The 18,731-nt window shown below is 44.4% G+C and overlaps 1 protein-coding gene across 1 annotated transcript in view; it reads right to left on the reverse strand.

Moving 5' to 3' along the window:
* LOC144683101 (von Willebrand factor A domain-containing protein 3B-like) overlaps positions 1-18,731 on the reverse strand; it is a 216,376-nt gene that overhangs the window by 119,766 nt on the left and 77,879 nt on the right. The window contains exons 14-15 of the mRNA XM_078546118.1: positions 8,371-8,509; positions 3,141-3,272 (exon numbers count right to left, since the gene is read on the reverse strand). Coding sequence (XP_078402244.1) covers positions 3,141-3,272; positions 8,371-8,509 — 271 coding nt within the window. The remainder of the gene's footprint in view (positions 1-3,140; positions 3,273-8,370; positions 8,510-18,731) is intronic.

The raw sequence follows: 18,731 nt of genomic DNA on the forward strand, positions 1-18,731 counted from the left end.
AGCGATCCCAGAAAGTCCCACTCGTGTTCGCCCTTCCCCCTCACTGCCATCCCCCAGCTTTCCTTCCCCATTGCCCACCTTGGGTTCATCAACCCCACCCTTGCCTCACAGCCCACCCCCAGTTGAAGTGCTAGTTTCTGAAAGTGGAGTTCTGCCTGACTACTGCTGCACAGTGATGTCCTTGTGGACAACGGTCTCAGCCACCGGGAGTAGGAGACCCCTGCACTCCCGAACTCAGGCCGCAGTGCTGGTCACTGTCTGAAAGTGGAGGCCTGCATGAGTACCGCAGCACAATCGTGTTCTTTGGGACAATGTAGGCAAAGAGCAGGAGCAGACCAACCCTACAGCCCCAGTAGTGTGGTGTTCATCATAACAAGACCGGTGCAGCGCTATGGCGGGTTGGCTATGTATATAGCACTCGCCTCGAAGTTACGAGTGAACTGAGGTCCGACTCGTGCACGCCACCCCCTATTAGACGGGTTTCAGGCTGACGTAATTTCCTGCCGGGGTGACGCAAGATTGGAAGGCGTGACAAGATTCCGGCGAGCAGTTGTTTTAATGAGCTTTCATGAGATGTTAATGAATTCAAATGGCGTTCATGCCATTAGTCGGCTGAATAACCAACCCACCATTAACCCACCAGCGGGAGAATTGCAAACTGTTTTTATGCCGGCAGATTTCTGACTTTTTGCCTGCCGCTGGATTCTGTGCTACCGCCCGCCACGAAACCCACCACAGGTGGGATGGGAAAATTCTGCCCCTCGCGTCTTCTATATCCTTATCTAACCCTGGCCACCAAGATAGCTTCTCACTAGACTCTTTCTCAAACTCATCTCTAAGTGTTGATCATGAAGCTCACATAGCAACTGCGATCTGTACCTTTCAGGATTTCCACTCTGGCTCCCCATATAAAACTATCTTTATCAACTGACAACTCATTTTTACACATAAAGAATGTCCTAATTTCTAAGTCCACAATCCCACCTTGTTGCCAGACTGTGATATCTTGGCTATGTACAGACTATGTACTGCATAGAGTTCAAGTACCAAACTGAATTGGTTTATTCTGGTTTGGTTTATATACATACATACACAAATGATCACAAGAGGGTGCTATTAAAGAGGTATTTTTGTATGTATGTACATAAACCAAGCCAAAGTAAAGCAGTTCAGTTGTGTACTTGAACTAGTTAGTTGGTTTCAGCCAGGATATCAATTCTCCAGCATCCCAGGCGAGGCACAGGGAAAATAATCTTAGAATTCTGCTCACGATTGTTATCCTGCATCACTGGCTGGAACCTGCGCAAGTCTGAAAGTCAGATGAGGGTATAGGATCAAGCAAATAGTCTGCCAACATCCATCAAATAGGCTCAGATATGAAGAATGGTCAATTAGTTGGAAACTGTGGAACTGTTGGTCAACGAAAGTCGGTGCCTTCATGAGAAATGGGAAGAAAATTGAATTCTGTACATTACAGAATTAAAGGTATATTTATCTTTCTGCCTAAAAAAGAATGATGAAACTGCACTGTGCAACAATCATGGGACTAATTTCGGTTCACTAACTGCTACCGTAATAATCCTTTGATTAATTCTGAGACAGATGGGACAACATAGCCACACAAAACATCAAATAACTAACACATCTCAAGCCCATCAGACAAATCCTACACTGTGCACAGTTCAAAGCTAATTATATGATCTCATGACAGTTACTGTTTGCGCTTTATCCAATAAAAATTAAGATTAAACCATAAACTAAATGCTATCATCTACATATTAATGAAGGGACACTTGAAAGAATGTTTCATTTATGAAGGAGTAAACATTTTAATCATTGTACAACTTCAAACTAATATGTGTACTTTATTTATGGTATTATGAGTTATATGTTAATCCTCAGTTGCTAAGTAATGGAAGCCACTTGTTGAATAATGCATCTCCAAAGCAATCAAGAATAAGTGTGGCCAATTAGCTGTGAATGAATTATGAAAATATCACAGAATTTAAATTTCCAAAACAACTTTAACAATCCAAAGAGCAAAGTATATCTGGATGGGGCTTGAGCTAAGGCTAATCTAATCAGTTCCATTTCAAATAAAAATGTGAAGAACCAGAATTTAACAGCTCTCTCCATGTGGTCCTGGAACAAATGTTAAAATCTGAATTAAAATCACTGCTCATGGCCTGTGACACTAAACGCCATACCCTATTTAACTGGCAGCATGAACAAGGATTCAGAAACAGGTCATTAAATAGAGTGGATGGAAAAACAGCAAATCAGCTCAACCCAGGCTACTGTCACACAGCCTCTCAGTGGTTGGTTCAAGACTGGCATTGGCAGAGTCAGGGCAAGCGAGAGGAAAATGGTCAGCTCAGAGAGACAGTAGCAGGGGTTTCAGACTATAACAGCTACCCACCCTCTCAGTTGCAATTGTGCGAGGCCCAGTACAGCAGGCCACTGAGGAGAAAATGGTTTTTAGAATAACTTTGATTTTAACTAATGATCTTAAGCAACAGAAGGAGGTAAGCAAGAAAAAGAGAAGAAAGGTGTTTAAGTTGTTATATGTGTGTAGGATTAGTTCTGGTAATAAGTGCCCTAACAGTTAACACAATAGTTCAATTACAACACACGTCACTATCCCATCATGAAAATCCCTGTTCTGCTAAAACCCACAAAATAAATATAGCCTCTCATTAACTGTCTTCTAATTCCCAAAAACCCAACATGAAGATACCATTCCGACCACTGAAACAGGAAAATGTGGGTTCAAGCCTCCCCTTAGACCTCAGCAAACAATCTTAGCTGACGCTTCAGTGTACAGGGAGTACCAAATTCGTGCTATATTGCAGAATTTGGATGAGACGTTTTAACCAAGGCCTGAGTTTCTGCTCAGGTGGGTGCAAAGTTTCCAACGGCACTATTTGGAGAAGTCCAGGGAGTTCCCTTGGTCTCCCGGGTGCTTTCTACCCTGCAATCTCCAAACCACAGCTCAAACTCTAAAAACCACTTTATGGGTGAATTTTTAGAGGTTTTATTATTGCACAACTGTTGACTTCGCACAGCCAAATGTGGGACTGGGGACACGCTGTTGGACTCTCACTGAGGAAGATGTTTAGGATATTTGTAAATGTGTATACCTGAAGTTCCTTAACCCAAGACCATGCCTTTTCCAGATTGTTTTCATTTACTTCTGCCAGCTTCTCCTGCCAGGGCTCAGCTCTGGAATCAAACTTCACAAAATTGAATTTGGCCTTGTGTCGAAGCTGCTCCTGAGTAAAGTAAATATTCCAGTAAATATGCCTTGAAGGACGCAAATCCATGTTATGTTATACACGCTGCAGCACAATCGAGCCCTGACAGTTGCATTCACTTCTTCACGCACTCGGAGGTGCAGACTCAAATTACAGCTTTAGTTGACATTTGCATTTAGGGGTTCCGCCATTACAAGCCATTGGATCGACATTGTCTTGGGCAGTAGCATAAAATGGCTGATAGCAGATCAGCAGCCGGTTTTACACCCTTAGAGAAAATTGAGCAGAATGTAAAATGAGTGCTGAATCCCGAATGCCTGGTATGTACTACCTCCCAGGTCAAATTTCACCACTATTGTGGCTTGGGCCTTCAGGTACAGCACCAGGTATAGCCTGGGTACATGGATAATTGAGGGGGCAAAACTATCACATTTGTTGCCCCTTACCAGCTGACCACATAGCAACATTTGAGGTTTGCTCTAAAAAATGTCATGGGCGTGTAACCAGAAATACAATTTAATTAAGTTTTGTACATTATCAATTGCAGAGAAAACCAATAAAACAAATTTTAAAATATGTGGGTGATTTCTACTATTTTTAAAATACTGTCACAAAAACCAAGAGCTCTCCACAGTGTTAGATGATATCCCTAAGCAAATGGCAGATGCCAGAGAGAAACGACTTTCCGGTCTAATTTAAGTGGCAGTGGTAAAATAAGTTAGATTCGCAGAGTCACAGAATTGTTACGGTGCAGAAGGAGGCCATTCAGCCCATCATGTCAGCACCGGCTCTCTGAATGAGTATTGTGACTTAGTGCCATTCTCCAGCCTTTTCCCCATAACCCTGCACATTGTTTATATTTAAATAATCATCTAATGCTCTCTTGAATGCCTCGAATGAACCTGCCTCCGCCACACTTCCAGGCAGCGCAATCCAGACCTGAACCACCTGTTATGTGAAAAAGCTTTTCTCATATCACATTTTGCTTCTTTTGGCAAATCACTTTAAATCCGTGCCCTCTCGTTCTCGATTCTTTTACAAGTAGGAACAGTTTCTTCCTATCTACTCTACCCAGGCCCCTCATGATTTTGAACACCTCTATCATATCTCCTCTTGCCCTTCTCCTCTCCAAGGAGAACAGTCCCAACTTCTCCAAGCTATCTTCATAACTGAAGTTTCTCATCCCTGGAACCATTCTTGTAAACCTCTGCACTTTCTCCAATAAGCTTCTTGCTCTTATACTCCATGCCGCTATTAATAAAGCCTAGGATACTGTATGCTTTATTAACTGCTCTCTCCACCTGTCCTGCCATCTTTAATGACTAATGTACATACACACCCAGGTCCCTATGCTCCTACACACCCTTCAATGTTGTATCCCTTATTTTATATTGTCTCTCCATGTTCTTCCTGCCGAAATTGATCACCTCACACTTTTCTGCATTGAACTTCACCTGCCACATTTCTGTCCACTCCACCAACTGTCCTCCTCACTGTTTACAGTGCTTCCAAGTTTCGTATCATCTGCAAACTTTGAAATTGTCCCCTGCACACCAAGATTTTGATCTAGGAAAAGCAAGGGTCCCAATACCGACCCCTGGAGAACTCAACTACAAACCTTCCTCCAGCTCGAAAAATATCCATTAACCATTACTCGCTGTTTCCTATTATTCAGCCAATTTTGTCTCCAAGTTGTTACTGTCCCTTTTATTCCATAAGCTATAACTTTTCACACAAGTCTGTTGTGTGGCATGTTGAATGCCTTTTGGAAGTCTACGTACACCACATCAACATCATTATCCTCATCATCCCTCTCTGTTACCTCTTCAAAAAACGGCAGCAAGTTAGTTAAACACGATTTTCCATTAAGAAATCCATTGCTGGTTCTTCTTAATCAACCCACATTTTTCCATGTGACTATTAATGTTATCCCAAATAACTGTTTCTAAAAGCTTCCCCACCACTGAAGTTAAACCGACTAGTCTGTAATTGCTGGGCTGATCCTTACAAACTTTTTTGAAGAAGGTCATAATGTTTGCGATTCTCCAGTCATCTGATACCTGCCCTGAGTCTAGAGCAGACTGAAAAATTATGGCCAGTGCCCCTGTAATTTCCACTCTCATTTCCTTCAATATCTTTGGATGCATCTCATCCAGTCCCGGTGCCTTGTCAACTTTAAGTTACTGACAGTCTATTTAACATTTCCTCCTTATCAATTTTGAACCCTTCTGGTGACAGAGTTCCTTCCTCTGTTACTGTGGCCTCTGTAGCATCTGCTTCTTTGGTAAAGACATGCAAAGTATTCATTTAACTCCTCAGCCATGCCCGCTGCTTCCATTTGTAAATCCCCTTTTTGGTCCTTAATCGGACCTACTCCTCCTTTTACCACCCTCTTACTACTTATGTGTCCACAGAAGACTTTGGCTATGTTGGCTGCCAGTCTTTTCTCATAAACCCTCTTTGCTTCTCTTATATGCTTCTTCACCTCTCCTCTGAACCTTTTGTATTGAGCTTGGTTCTCAATTTTATTTTCTACCTAACACTTGTCATAAGCACACCTTTTTTTTCCTTATCTTAATTTCTATCTCCTTTTTCATCCAGGGAGCTCTGGATTTATTTGTCCCACATTTCCCTTTTGAGGGAATATACCTCGACTGTGCCTGAACCATTTCTTTTTTGAAGGTAGCTCATTGTTCAGCTAGAGGTTGTCCCAGTCTATCCAGCCCAGCTTTGTTTTTGCCCCATCGAAGTTGGCTCTCCCCCAGTTAATTATTCTTACTCTGGATTTCACATTGTCCTTTTCTACCATCATCCTAAACCTTATGATACAAAGATCACTGTCTCCTAAATGTTCCTCCACTGATGCTTGACCTACTTGGCCCACCTCATTTCCAAGAACCAGGTCTAGCAATGCATCTTTTCTTGTTGGACTAGACACATACTGCTGTAGAAAATTCTCCTGAACACACTCTAGGAACTCTTGCCCCCTCTGCCCTTTACGCTACCACTGTCCCAGCCTATATTTGGGTAATTAAAGTCCCCCACTATAATTACTCTATAATGTTTGCACCTCTCTGTAGTTTCCCTGCAGATTTACTCCTTTACATTCTTCCCACTAGTTGATGGCCTATAGACTAACCGAGCAATGTAACTGCTCCCTTATGTTCCTTAGCTCTAGCCAAATTGATTCTGCCCTTGAACCCTCTGGGTCCTCCTCTTTCTTCAGCACTGCAATGCTCTCCTTAACCAATACCGCCACCCCTCCTCCTTTTCTTCCTTTCCTATCCTTTCTGAATACCCAGGAACATTTAACACCCAGTCCTGCCCTTCCTTGAGCCAGGTCTCTGTTAGCGCCACAACATCATATTTCCACATGGCAATCTGTGCCTGTAACTCCCCAATCTTATTTACTATACTCTGTGCATTCACATGCATGCATAGTAACCCTGATTTAGACTTCTCCCTTACTTCAACTTCGCCTATTAACGTACTACTCTCTATTCTAGTGAAATCTGTTTGTTTGGATTTGTGACCATTCAGGATAGCCTGAATGCTAAAATGTACTCATTATTTAGGACTACATCAATTTGTTTAATAAAGTGAAAAGTTAGGGGCTTCCAAATTCTAGTAGCTAACATGGGAGAATTCAGGTACAAGAACAAAAAGCTTCACTTGATCAAAAGCCCTTTACTCAACCAACCTTGACATTTTTTCTCATCTTTGCAAAGACAGGCTGATGTGTAGATTCAAAGACATTTGTTAAGATGCCTTTTAATGACCATGTTGTATTTTAACAACTGTAATTTAAACTGCTGACACCCAAATGCCTCCAACACAGATTCATTAGGCCCTCAAGCATATAATTCCTCCAAACTGTGCAGATTGTGTTTTATTGTGAAATTTAATGGCCGTGGTTTTCAAACATTTCTGTGTGGGGACCCCTCATCGAATGTTGACAATTTTCCAGGGTCCCCATGTGCTAACTTCCAAAAGAGGGGACTACTCAAAGGAAGGTAGGACTGTCATCGTCGAAAGTCTTTTTAATGAATGGAGAGCAACAGAAATAATGTTCTAGTGAGCCAGCATGTACGCAAAAGTTGAAAGCCAAATGGAGAGAAATCTAATGAATATGGGGACCACAGAGGATCCTCTTAGGTTCCAATGCCCCAATGTATTATGAAATATTCACCGTAAACATAAATATACACCTGACTACAGCATTAAAAATGTGTTCATCCCATGGAGGATATTACAATGAGGGTTGGAACATATGTATAAGGTGTTGGGCTAACAGAATGGGTTAAAATCTAAGGGCTGGAAGGCAGGTTTAGAGGAACCGTCTGACAACGATTAAATATTCCTGTACTTGAGCTATTGCACCCTCACACAATGTACATGGAAAAGTGCAGATGTTGAAAGCAGAAAAATCTTATGGCGACATTGCTTAAAACAAGGGTAATAGTGAATGACAGAAGGAGGAATACACAGGCATTCAGGGTTGTCAATTCTGGCAGTAGTTAATGCTGGAAGGCAACATGGGGCGGAATTTTACCGCCCGCCTTAAAATGCGGCCAGCCATTCAAAACTCCAATGGCTTCGGCGGGACCGTAAAATTCCATCGTCGTAAAATTCTGCCCCATGTGCTTAAATAGGCACACTGCAGAAATTAGCCTTCTTTACCCTGGTGTTGGTTCAGAACAATTCATTTGTATCATTTGCAGCGCAGATGTTTTATTATAAATAACAGCCTTATTTTGGAGCTGTGTCAGGGGTATAGCTTAGAATTCCCATCACAATCTGGCAAAGCGAATTAAGTTACCTTAAGAAGCAGTCTTAACTGACTGGAACTAGTAATTAGTAGAATAAGCGATCTATTGCAGCAAGTGGTTTGTCACACAAATCTGCTTAAAAATGAGCACTTTCATTGCCTCTAGGACTGTCCAATGGAAAATTGTAGATCGGGCAACACGTCTCACTATATTTGGTTATGTGTAGAAAATTTACAGGATTTGTCAAGAGGTGTTGTGCTGTGCTAAATCATCCAGCTAATAATCGGTAGCTCGTGAAAGGAAGCTTCTTAACCCAGAAATAAAATTTTATGAGAGTCAGAACAAACCTGCATGAGTTGAAAGATCTTTCTTTGCACCAACTCCAGTTTATCTTTCATGGACTGAGAGGTGTCAACTAAGACGTAGATCTGATCCTCAATTATGGTCCCAAACAGTTCCCTACTCCCCTGCTGAAGCCAGTCAATTCTGTGAAACAGGAAACGAAACACAAGAATACTTCAGGACTAAAGAACAACTTTACTAATCTTTGACGCAGTCAAATACTATTTAATTTGGTGCAAAGGTGAAAACTCTTTGTCAGGACACTTGTAGACAGAAAGGCTACCAAGTTTCTACATCAAGTACCATAGATGTCGGCATATAAGTCAACCTTTGAAGCCTCGAAAAATCCCTCCAAAATGGGGTATCGACTTATGCGATGAGTATAAAAGTGAAACACCAGCCTGGGTGTGGTCGGTCGCCACTTTGAAATGTCATCGGCATCCAATGCAAGGTGTAGGCACGTCTTAAACTCCCGCAGAGCTACGCAACACATCTTCACCCTTATCGTCTATTTGATCCCTTGCACCCAGTTATGAGGTACCGATAAGTAAAACATAAGAATGCAGGGTGAAAACTGGAGTTATCTTAGACACCAGGTCAAATCATACGCCATGGTTTACGGTATATATTGAGAAGTTTCAGATCAAGAGATGCTTTGACACAGCTGATGGTGTTTAGTTATAGAATGCTATTTGTATTAGCGTATTTGAATGTCGCCAGCCCCATCCTTCCAGTTGGAAAGCAGTGTGGTCCAAAGAAATTTGGAAAACAAGAATGGGTGGAAAACAATCTCATCAGGAAAAAAAAAATTGGGTGGTATCGTCCCAGATTTGCATGAAGTGTGGTCGTGAGCGGGAGAAAGGACATTTTACCCACCGGCTGCAATGGTGCATTTTTGCGTCATATCACCCCATTCCTGGCACGTCCCCCCTCATTGAAAATGCATACACTTGGATCACTGGCGGGGCAGCCTCTGATTCACCTGCCCCCCCTGTCACCTCAGGCCTTCAGTAATCTAGGCACCATATTTATAGGGCGCCCCTGTACAGAGCCAGCACTCTCTAAAGGATCAGGAGCTGTTGCAAAGTCATGGCTGCCAAAGGGAGGAAACATGCTGCCCCCAAATTTAGCGGCACCCCCCCTTGGATGCCTACTGGAGCCAGCGGTGGCCCGCCATGAAGTCCACTACCCCCGTTACAGGCACATACCAGCAAGCAAGGTGACAAGTCCAACTTGGGAGGTGGTGGCAGCAGTGGTCAGCGCCAACGCCCTGCAAAAGCAGTCAGCCACCAAGTGCCAAAAGAGGATCAATGAACTTTTCCGTTCCGCCAGGGTAAGTCACTCTTCTCATCACTCTCAGCTCACACACTCACAAACCCATCACACATCCACAGGGATCTCACTCACTGCCAGTTGAAGGGACATTTTACTTTTATTCATTCACAGGATGTGGGCTTCACTGGATAGGCCAGCATTTATTGCCCATCCCTAGTTGCCCTTGAGAAGGTGGTGGTGAGCTGCCTTCTTGAACCGCTGCAGTCCATCTGGTGTAGGTACACCCACAGTGCTGTTAGGAAGGGAGTTCCAGGATTTTGACCCAGTGACAGTGAAGGAACGACGTTCAGTGAAGGAATTCACCAAGGCTCTTTGGACAGCAACTTCCAAACCCACGACCACTACCATCTAGAAGGACAAGAGCAGCAGATAGATGGGAACACCACCACCTGGAAATTCCCTCCAAGTCACTCACCATCCTAACTTGGATATATATCGCCATTCTTTCACTGTCGCTGGGTCAAAATCCTGTCACCTCACCTTGGGAGTTCAGCTCTTTTGTCCATGATCGAACCAAGGCTGTAATGAGGTCAGGAGCTGAGTGGCCCTGGTGGAACCCAAACTGAGCATCAGTGAGCAGGCTATTGCTGTCTAAGTGCTGCTCGATAGAACTGTCGACAACACCTTCCACACTTTACTGATGATTGAGAGAGTAGCCTGATAGGGTGGTGATTGTCTGGATTGGGCAGGCACTACTGGGCAATTTTCCATATTGTCAAATACATGCCAGTGTTGTGGCTATAATAGAACGGCTTGGATATGGGCATGGCTAGCTCTGGAACAAAAATCCGTACTACTGCCAGGGTGTTGTCATAGCCCATAACCTTACACATCACACTCCCATTGATGGCAGTGCCTTCAACCTCCAAGGCCTCATGCTTGGGAATTCCTTCCCTAAATATCTCTGCCTTCAAGTCTCTCTTCTCTTTATGACCCTTTTTAAAGGCTGCCTCTCTAGCCAAGCTTCTCATCACATCTTCTAATGTCTTTTTGGCTTGGCATCCTTCGCAGTCTGATTATATCTCTACAAAGCTCCTTGGGGCATTTTTGTTGCTATATTTGAATAGTGTGAGAGAGTATCAGTTTGTGCTGTGGGAGGTGGTTTTGTTAACAAGTATCCGACTGTGGTGGTTCATATGGCAGGGAGTTGTGACATGGTGTGTAAATGGCAGATTTATTATAAACAGGATGGGGTTTGGCTTTATGTGATCATGAAGTTGGATGTGTGATGGGTGGAGAGGGAAGGTTAGGAAGGCTGGGTTGATCTGTGGTCCTGCAAAACATTAGGGCAGAAGGAGGAGCAAAGAATGAGGTTGCTGGTGGCGAGCGGGAAATGGAAGTGAGTGGGCGGCATCATAGAATGACTAGTTGAGTAACGGGAAGCAGTGAAATGTCAGAGAAAAGCAGCGGAGGAAAGTTAGGGGACAAGAGAGAGTTTGATGGTGTGTGGTGAATGTGAAATGCAATGATGTGTGGAAGGATATAATTCGCAGGGCCATTTAGGAGAACAGTGAAGCAAAAACAGAGAAAGTTAACTGAATAAAATTAGCAATGGTGTGGCGGTGGGGTGGGGTGGGGGTGGGGGGGGGGGGCGGGGAGGGGGGGGAGCACTCTTTGCTTTGAATTGGACAGAATAGGCCAAAATGGAACCAAATAAATTGATGGAATCAGTCCTTCAGAAGACTTCAGTTTAAAAAGGGCACGGAGAGCGGGGGGGACTTCAGTTTAAACAGGGTGCGGAGAGCGGGGGTGACTTCAGTTTAAACAGGGTGCGGAGAGCAGGGGAGATTTCAGTTTAAAAAGGGAACGGAGAATGGGGGTGACTTCAGTTTAAAAAGGGCGCGGAGAGCAGGGGAGATTTCAGTTTAAAAAGGGCGCGGAGAGCGGGGGAGATTTCAGTTTAAAAAGGGCACGGAGAGCGGGGGAGATTTCAGTTTAAAAAGGGCACGGAGAGTGGGAGAGATTTCAGTTTAAAAAGGGCACGGAGAATGGGGGTGACTTCAGTTTAAACAGGGTGTGGAGAGTGGGGGGGATTTCAGTTTAAAAAGGGTGCGGAGAGTGGGGGGGGATTTCAGTTTAAAAAGGGCGCGGAGAGCGGGGGAGATTTCAGTTTAAAAAGGGTGCGGAGAGTGGGGGGGGATTTCAGTTTAAAAAGGGTGCGGAGAGTGGGGGGGGATTTCAGTTTAAAAAGGGCGCGGAGAGCGGGGGAGATTTCAGTTTAAAAAGGGCACGGAGAGCCAGCCAGTCTAATGACTGACCGGGTTCTGAGAAAAGTCAAAGACTGACATCACAGGGAAACAGGTAAGTGATTGGTTGGTGACTATTTTTCTCATTTATCTTTCAAAACTCAGGTAATTTATTATAATTGTAAGCTTTTATAAGATTTATAACTAAGATTCATTACCACCAGTAAGGTGTACTAAGTTTTGGTAGGATTTATCAATAGTGCTAAGGTCTATTAATAGTAGTGAGATTTATTGGTGTTGGTAAAGCTTTATTAATATTTGTAAGGTTTATTACCAGCAGTAATGTTTAATCACAGTCACAAGGTTATCAGTTAATAGAGAAATGGTAGGGCTGCTCCAACCTCAAGAGTGCTCGTCCTGTGCTATGTGGGGACTCCAGGACACTTCCCATGTCCTGGGTAGCCATTTGTGCAGAAAGTGTCGTCAGTTGCAGTAGCTTGAGCTCCGGGTTGTGGAACTTGAGCAGCAGTGGAACATCCACGAGGTTGAGAGTTACGTGGATAGCACGTTTATAGATATGGTCACCCCGCAGCTTAAGAAAATGCAGGAAGAGAGTGAAGGGGTGACCACCAGACAATAAAAAAGGAACAGGCAGGTACAGCAGGAGTCCTTTGAATGCATACCACTCTCCATCCAGTCTTCAGTTCTGAATGCAGACAAGAGTGATGGTTCATTTGGGGAGTACAGCCAAAGCCAAGTTCATGGCACCACGGGTGGCTTAGCTGCACAGTGGGGATATAAGAAAGAGTGGAAGAGCAATAGTGATCGGTGATTCTATAGTTAGGGGGATAGATAGGCGTTTCTGTGGCTGCAGACGTGAATCCAGGATGGCTGTTGCCTCATGGGTGCAGGGTCAAGGGTGTCACTGGGCGGCTGCGGAGCACCCGGAGGGGGGAGGGTGAATAGCCAGCAGCCATGGTCCACATTAATTACCAATGACATAGGCAGAAAGAGGGATGTGGTCCTGCAGTCTGAGTTTCGGGAGCTAGGTAGGAAATTAGCAAGCAGGACCTCAAAGGTAGTAATCTCCGGATTACTCTGAGTGCCATGTGCAAACGAGTACAGAAATATAGGATAAACAGATGAATGCGTGGCTGGAAATATGGTGCAGGAGGGAGAACCTCAGTCTTGTGACATTGGAAGCAGCTCTGGGGTAGATGGGATCTGTATAGACCAGACAGGTTGTGCCTGAATCGAACCGGTACAGAGTTCCTTTTTTGTTGGTGCTGCTGGGGAGGGTTTAAACCAACTCGGTGAGGGTGTGGGAACCAGGGGATGATAGAGAGAAGTAACAAGAGGCACAGAATACTTGGAGAGATAGACAGGACTAGGGTTGGGAATAATGGCCAGGAGTTTTCCCTTGGCAGGAAGCTTGGCGGGGGCGGGCGGGAACGGTCGGGAAGCCACCCACCGCCCAGCATCAGGGCAGGACCGCGATTTCACGCTGACAGGTCAGTTAAGGCCCACCCAGCATGGAACACATGCTTCAGCACTCAGTGCTGCCTGTGTCGGGGGGAGGTGGAGGAGGGCAAGAGTGCAAGTTCGCACATGAACACAAGTGTGTGCAGGAAAACTCACTGAGGCACAGAACTGCCTCAGGGAGATGAAGAGTTTTGAAAATTAAAAATAAAGATTTAAAAAATGTTAAAAAACATGTCCCCTCTTGTGACTCTGTCAAAAGAGCAGGCACATATTAGAAATTAGGATGAAATTTTAAAATTTATTTTTAAATGAGGGATCGAAACCTCATCCCGCCCATGGATGAGGTTTCGCAAAAAATGCAAAGGCCGCTTGGCTTTTTCTCCTGCCCGCCAACCGTAAGGTTGGACGGGCAGCGAAAAATTTAATTCAATTATATTGTTAATGGCCTTCGTAGGCCTTTTAATTGGCAGCAGGCGCGCTGCCGATTCTGTGCACGCCCGCCAGCTGAAATATCGCGCGATGACGTCGAGACGCTCGGCCAACATCGTCGCGTGTCATTTTACACTCGAGCAGGTCGGGCGCGCACCCACCCACTCAGTGAAAAATCCTCCCCAATAGGTGGGCTCAGAGTAAAGGAGGCTGTAGCAGGTTCTAAATCAGGGTTACTGTGCATGTATGTGAATGCACATAGAGGCAGAGTGTGGTAAATAAGACTAGTGAGTTACAAGCATAGATTGCCATTAGCTAATATGATGTTGTGGCTATAACAGAGAGCTGGCTCAAAGAGGGGTAGGACTGGGTGTTAAATATCCCTGGATACAAGGTGTTCAGGAAAGATAGGAAAGAAAGAAAAGGGGAAGGTGTGGCGGTATTGATAAAGGAGAGCATTGCAGTGCTGGAGATAGAGGATGTCCCAGAGGGATCAAGGACAGAATCCATTTGGCTGAAGCTCAGGAACAAATAAGGTGCAATTACATTGCCCAGCAGGGCCTCTAGGTCACTGACTAGTGGGAAGGGTGTAAAGGTACAAATTTGAAAAATAAATTACAGAATGCTGCAAAAATTATGGAGTACTTATAATGGGGACTTTGATTGTCCAAATATAGACCAGGAGAGTAGTAGTATAATGGGCGAAAGAGGAAAGAGTTCCTAGAGTGTGTTCAGGAAAATTTTCTACAGCAGTAAGTTTCCAGTCCAACGAGGAAGGAGGCATTGCTAGACCTGGTTCTTGGGAATGAGGTGGGCCAAATGGATCAAGTGTCAGTGGGAGAACATTTAGGGGGCACTGATCAGGGTATCATAAGATTTAAACAAAAAGCTACTGCGGATGCTGGAAATCCAAAACAAAAACAGAATTACCTGGAAAAACTCAGCAGGTCTCTCCTAACTATACTCCAGTTCTGTTGAAGGGTCATGTTGGACTTGAAACGTCAACTCTTTTCTTCTCCACCGATGTTGCCAGACCTGCTGAGTTTTTCCAGGTAATTCTGTTTTTGTATCATAAGATTTAGGCTGACTATGGAAAAGGACAAAGAACAATCCAGAAAAAGAAAATTTAACTGTGGGGAAAGCCAACTTCAACGGGATAAGAACAGTTCTGGGCTGAATTAATTGGAGTCAAAGATTGGCAGGAAAAACTGAAGCTGAACGATGGGAGATGATTCAGGTACAAAGGACAAAGGAAGTAGAAATTAAATAAAAAATGTGCTTTTGACAGTTGTCCAGTATACAATACAGTTGACAGCCAAGCTGAATATAGAAAGTTCAGATGTGAAGAAGCAAATAAGAGAAGCAAAAAGGGATTATGGAAAGAGACTGGCAGCTAGCATAAAAGGGAATCCCAAAGTCTTCTACAGGCACATAAATAGTAAAAGGGTGGTAAAAGGAGGAGTAGGGCCAATTAGGGACCAAAAAGGGGATTCACACATGGAGACAGAGGGCATAAGCTGAGATTAAATGACATCTGCGACCAGTTCGAACTGGCCTTAAGAGCCAAGGGACATCGTGGGAAGAGTGAGGCCATGTTCTTAGGGAACTGGCCGATCCTTTGTCCCCTTCACCGTCAGGGCTGATGGCCTGAAGGTGCTTGGGATATGGTTCGGAGGGACCGGGGCATGCGTTAGAAACTGGAAGAAGCGAGTGTCTATGGTGCACAGAAAACTGGGCATGTGGAAGCGACACTCCCTCTCTATTGCAGGTAAGAACCCGTGAGGCACTCTCGCTGTTGCTGTACGTGGCGCAGGTCTGGCCCATTCCAGACTCCTGCGCGATGGCGATCACCCGAGCCATCTTTCGCTTTATCTGGAGGTCGAAAATGGATTGTGTCCGCAGGGACATGATGTACAAGCCTCTAGATAAAGGGGGAAAAAAATGTGCCCAACATCACCCTCATCCTGATGGCCACCTTTGTGTGTGGCTGCAAGAAGCTGTGCGTAGACCCTCGGTACGAAAACACCAAGTGTCACTACGTGCCGAGGTTCTACCTGTCCCCAGTGTTGCAAAGGATGGGTCTGGCCACGCTGCCGCGGAACGCTCCAAGTAGTTGGACCGTGCCGTACCACCTGTCCCTCGTGGAAAAATTTATGCAGAGAAACACCTTTGACCACAAGTCCATCAGGCAGTGGTCGGCACGTAACGTCTTAGAGGTCCTGCGGGAAAAGGAGATGGTGGATCCTGTTGGATGGTTCCCCGAGCGGACTGTCAAAGTCATTTGGCAGAATGCCTCATCACCAGAACTTTCCAACGAGCACCAAGATGTAGCTTGGCTGGTGGTGAGAAAGGCCCTCCCCGTCAGATCCTTCCAAGCCAAGAGTCTCACCCCCCTCTGCACGTTGCCCTCGAGGTGGCTGTGGTGGGGACGAGACCGTTGTTCACCTCTTTGTGGATTGTGCCTTTGCAAAGAAGGTCTGGAGAGAGATGCAGTGGTTTCTATCGAGGTTCATCCCAAGCAGTTCTGTGACACAGGACTCTGTGCTCTACGGGCTGTTCCCAGGGACACACACCGAGACAAACATCAACTGCAGCTGGAGGATCATCAACTCGGTGAAAGACGCTCTTTGGTCTGCCCGAAACTTGTTTGTCTTCCAGTGCAAAGAGTTGTCCCCGACCGAGTTGCAGACTGACACATTCCGAGGTCCAGGACTACGTGCTGAGGGACGCACTAAAGCTTGGGGCAGCTGGCGCAATGGGGAAAGGTCGCTGTCTATGACCTTTCTGCCATGGTGCGCCGAGGGGCTGGGAATTGTATAGACCCCTTGGGCTGTATGACTCACAATGAATGTATGCATTGAATACTAATTGTATTATAATTGGATTGAAGCACCTCAGAGTGCAACATGATGTATGTTGATAACTCCAATACCATTGCACTGTCTGACTGCTGACTGTCTATAATGACCATATTGAAATGAGTGTAATATTCATTGATTGTATTGAAGCACCTCGTGATCCATGTGTAAAAGTTGAATCTGATTGCACTTTTTGTGATGGCGATTTAGAAATGTTTTGTAATGTTCTTTCAGATATTTTATGAATAAAGTGTATTTTTCAAAAAAAAAGTACTTTGTATCTGTCTTTACCAAGGAAGAGGATGCTACCCAGGCCATGGTAAAAGAGGAGGCAATTCAGACACTAGATGGGTTTAAAATTGAAAAGGAGGTGGTATTGGGTAGGTTATGTGTTTAAAATTGATAAGACACCAGGACCAGACGAGATGCATCCAAGGATACTGAAGGAAGTGAGTGTGGAAATTATGGGCACTGGTCATAATTTTTCAGCCTTCCTTAGTCTCATGGGTGATCCCAGAGGACTGGAGAATTGCCAATGTTACACCCTTGTTCAAAAAAGGGCATAAGGATAAGCCCAACAACTACAGGCAATCAGTTTAACTTCAGTGGTGGGGAAACTATTAGAAGCAATAATTCAAGACAAAATTAATAGTTACATTGACAAATGTGGGTTAATTAAGAAAATCGAGCATGGGTTTCTTAAGAGAAAACCATGTTTAACTAACTTTCTGGAGTTTTTTGAGAGGTAACAGAGACAGTTGATGAGACCAATATTGTTGATAGTGTATGTGGACTTCCAGAAGATGTTTGATACAGTGCCACACAACAGACTTGGGAGAAAAGCTGTGGCTCATGGAATAGAAGGGACAGTGGCAATATGGATACACAATTGTCTGAACGACAGGAGAAAGGGTAGTGATTAATGGATGTAGATGTTTTTCCTGCTGGAGGAAGGTTTGTAGTGGAGTTCCCCAGGGAACTTGCTTTTCCTGATATATATTAATGATCTAGATCTTGGTGTGCAGGGGACAATTTCAATGTTTGCAGATGATACAAAACTTGGAAGAATTGTAAACTGCAAGGAGGACAGTGTAGAACTTCAAAAGGACGTAGACAAGTTGGTGAAGTGGGCAGATAGGTGGCAGATGAAGTTCAATGCGGAGAAGTGTGAGGTGATGCATTTTGGTAGGAAGAACATGGAGAGACAATACAAAATAAAGGATACAACCCTAAAATGGGTGGAGGAGCAGAGGGACCTGGGTGTATATGTGTATAAATCATGGAAGGTGGCAGGACAGGTTGAGAGAACAGTTAATAAAGCATATAGTATCCTGGGCTTTATTAATAGGGACATAGAGAACAAGAGCAGGGAAGTAGGGAAGTTACAATGAATTTGTATAAGTCACTAGTTCGGAGTATTGTGTCCACTTCTGGGTGCTGCACTTAAGGAAGGATGTGAAGGCATCAGAGATGGTGCAGAAGAGGTTCATGAAAATTATTCCAGGGATGAGGAACCTCAGTTATGAAGATAGATTGGAGAAGTTAAGACTGCTTTCCTTACGGAAAAGAAGACTGAGAGGAGATTTGATAGAGGTATTCAAAATCATGAGGGATCTGGGCAGAGTAGATAGGGAGAAACTGTTCCCACTCATGGAAGGATCGAGAACAAGTGGGCACAAATTTGAAGTTATTAGCAAAATAAGTGAAAGTGATATGATGAGAAACTTTTTTGCGCAGTGAGTGGTTAGGTTTTGGAATGCACTGCCTAAGAATATGGTGGAGGCAGGTCCAACTGAAGCATTCAAAAGGAAATTAGGCTGTTATCTGAAAAGGAGTGTGCAGGGTTAGGAGGAGAAGGTGGGGGAAGGATACTAGATGAGTTGCTCACTCAGAGTGCTGGTGCAGGCACGATGGGCCGAATGGCCTCCTTCTGCACCGTATCAATTCTGTGATTCTGTGAAGTCCGCAATAAGGCACAAAATCAAACTTTTGAAAATGAATTAATAAACAGACAGGTTTCATGAATTAAAAATGATATTGCAGAGAAGAGGGAGAAACCTCAGCCGCATACAGATG

The sequence above is a fragment of the Cetorhinus maximus genome, chromosome 7 (assembly GCF_964194155.1).
Source record: "Cetorhinus maximus chromosome 7, sCetMax3.hap1.1, whole genome shotgun sequence".
Classification (NCBI taxonomy): domain Eukaryota; kingdom Metazoa; phylum Chordata; class Chondrichthyes; order Lamniformes; family Cetorhinidae; genus Cetorhinus; species Cetorhinus maximus.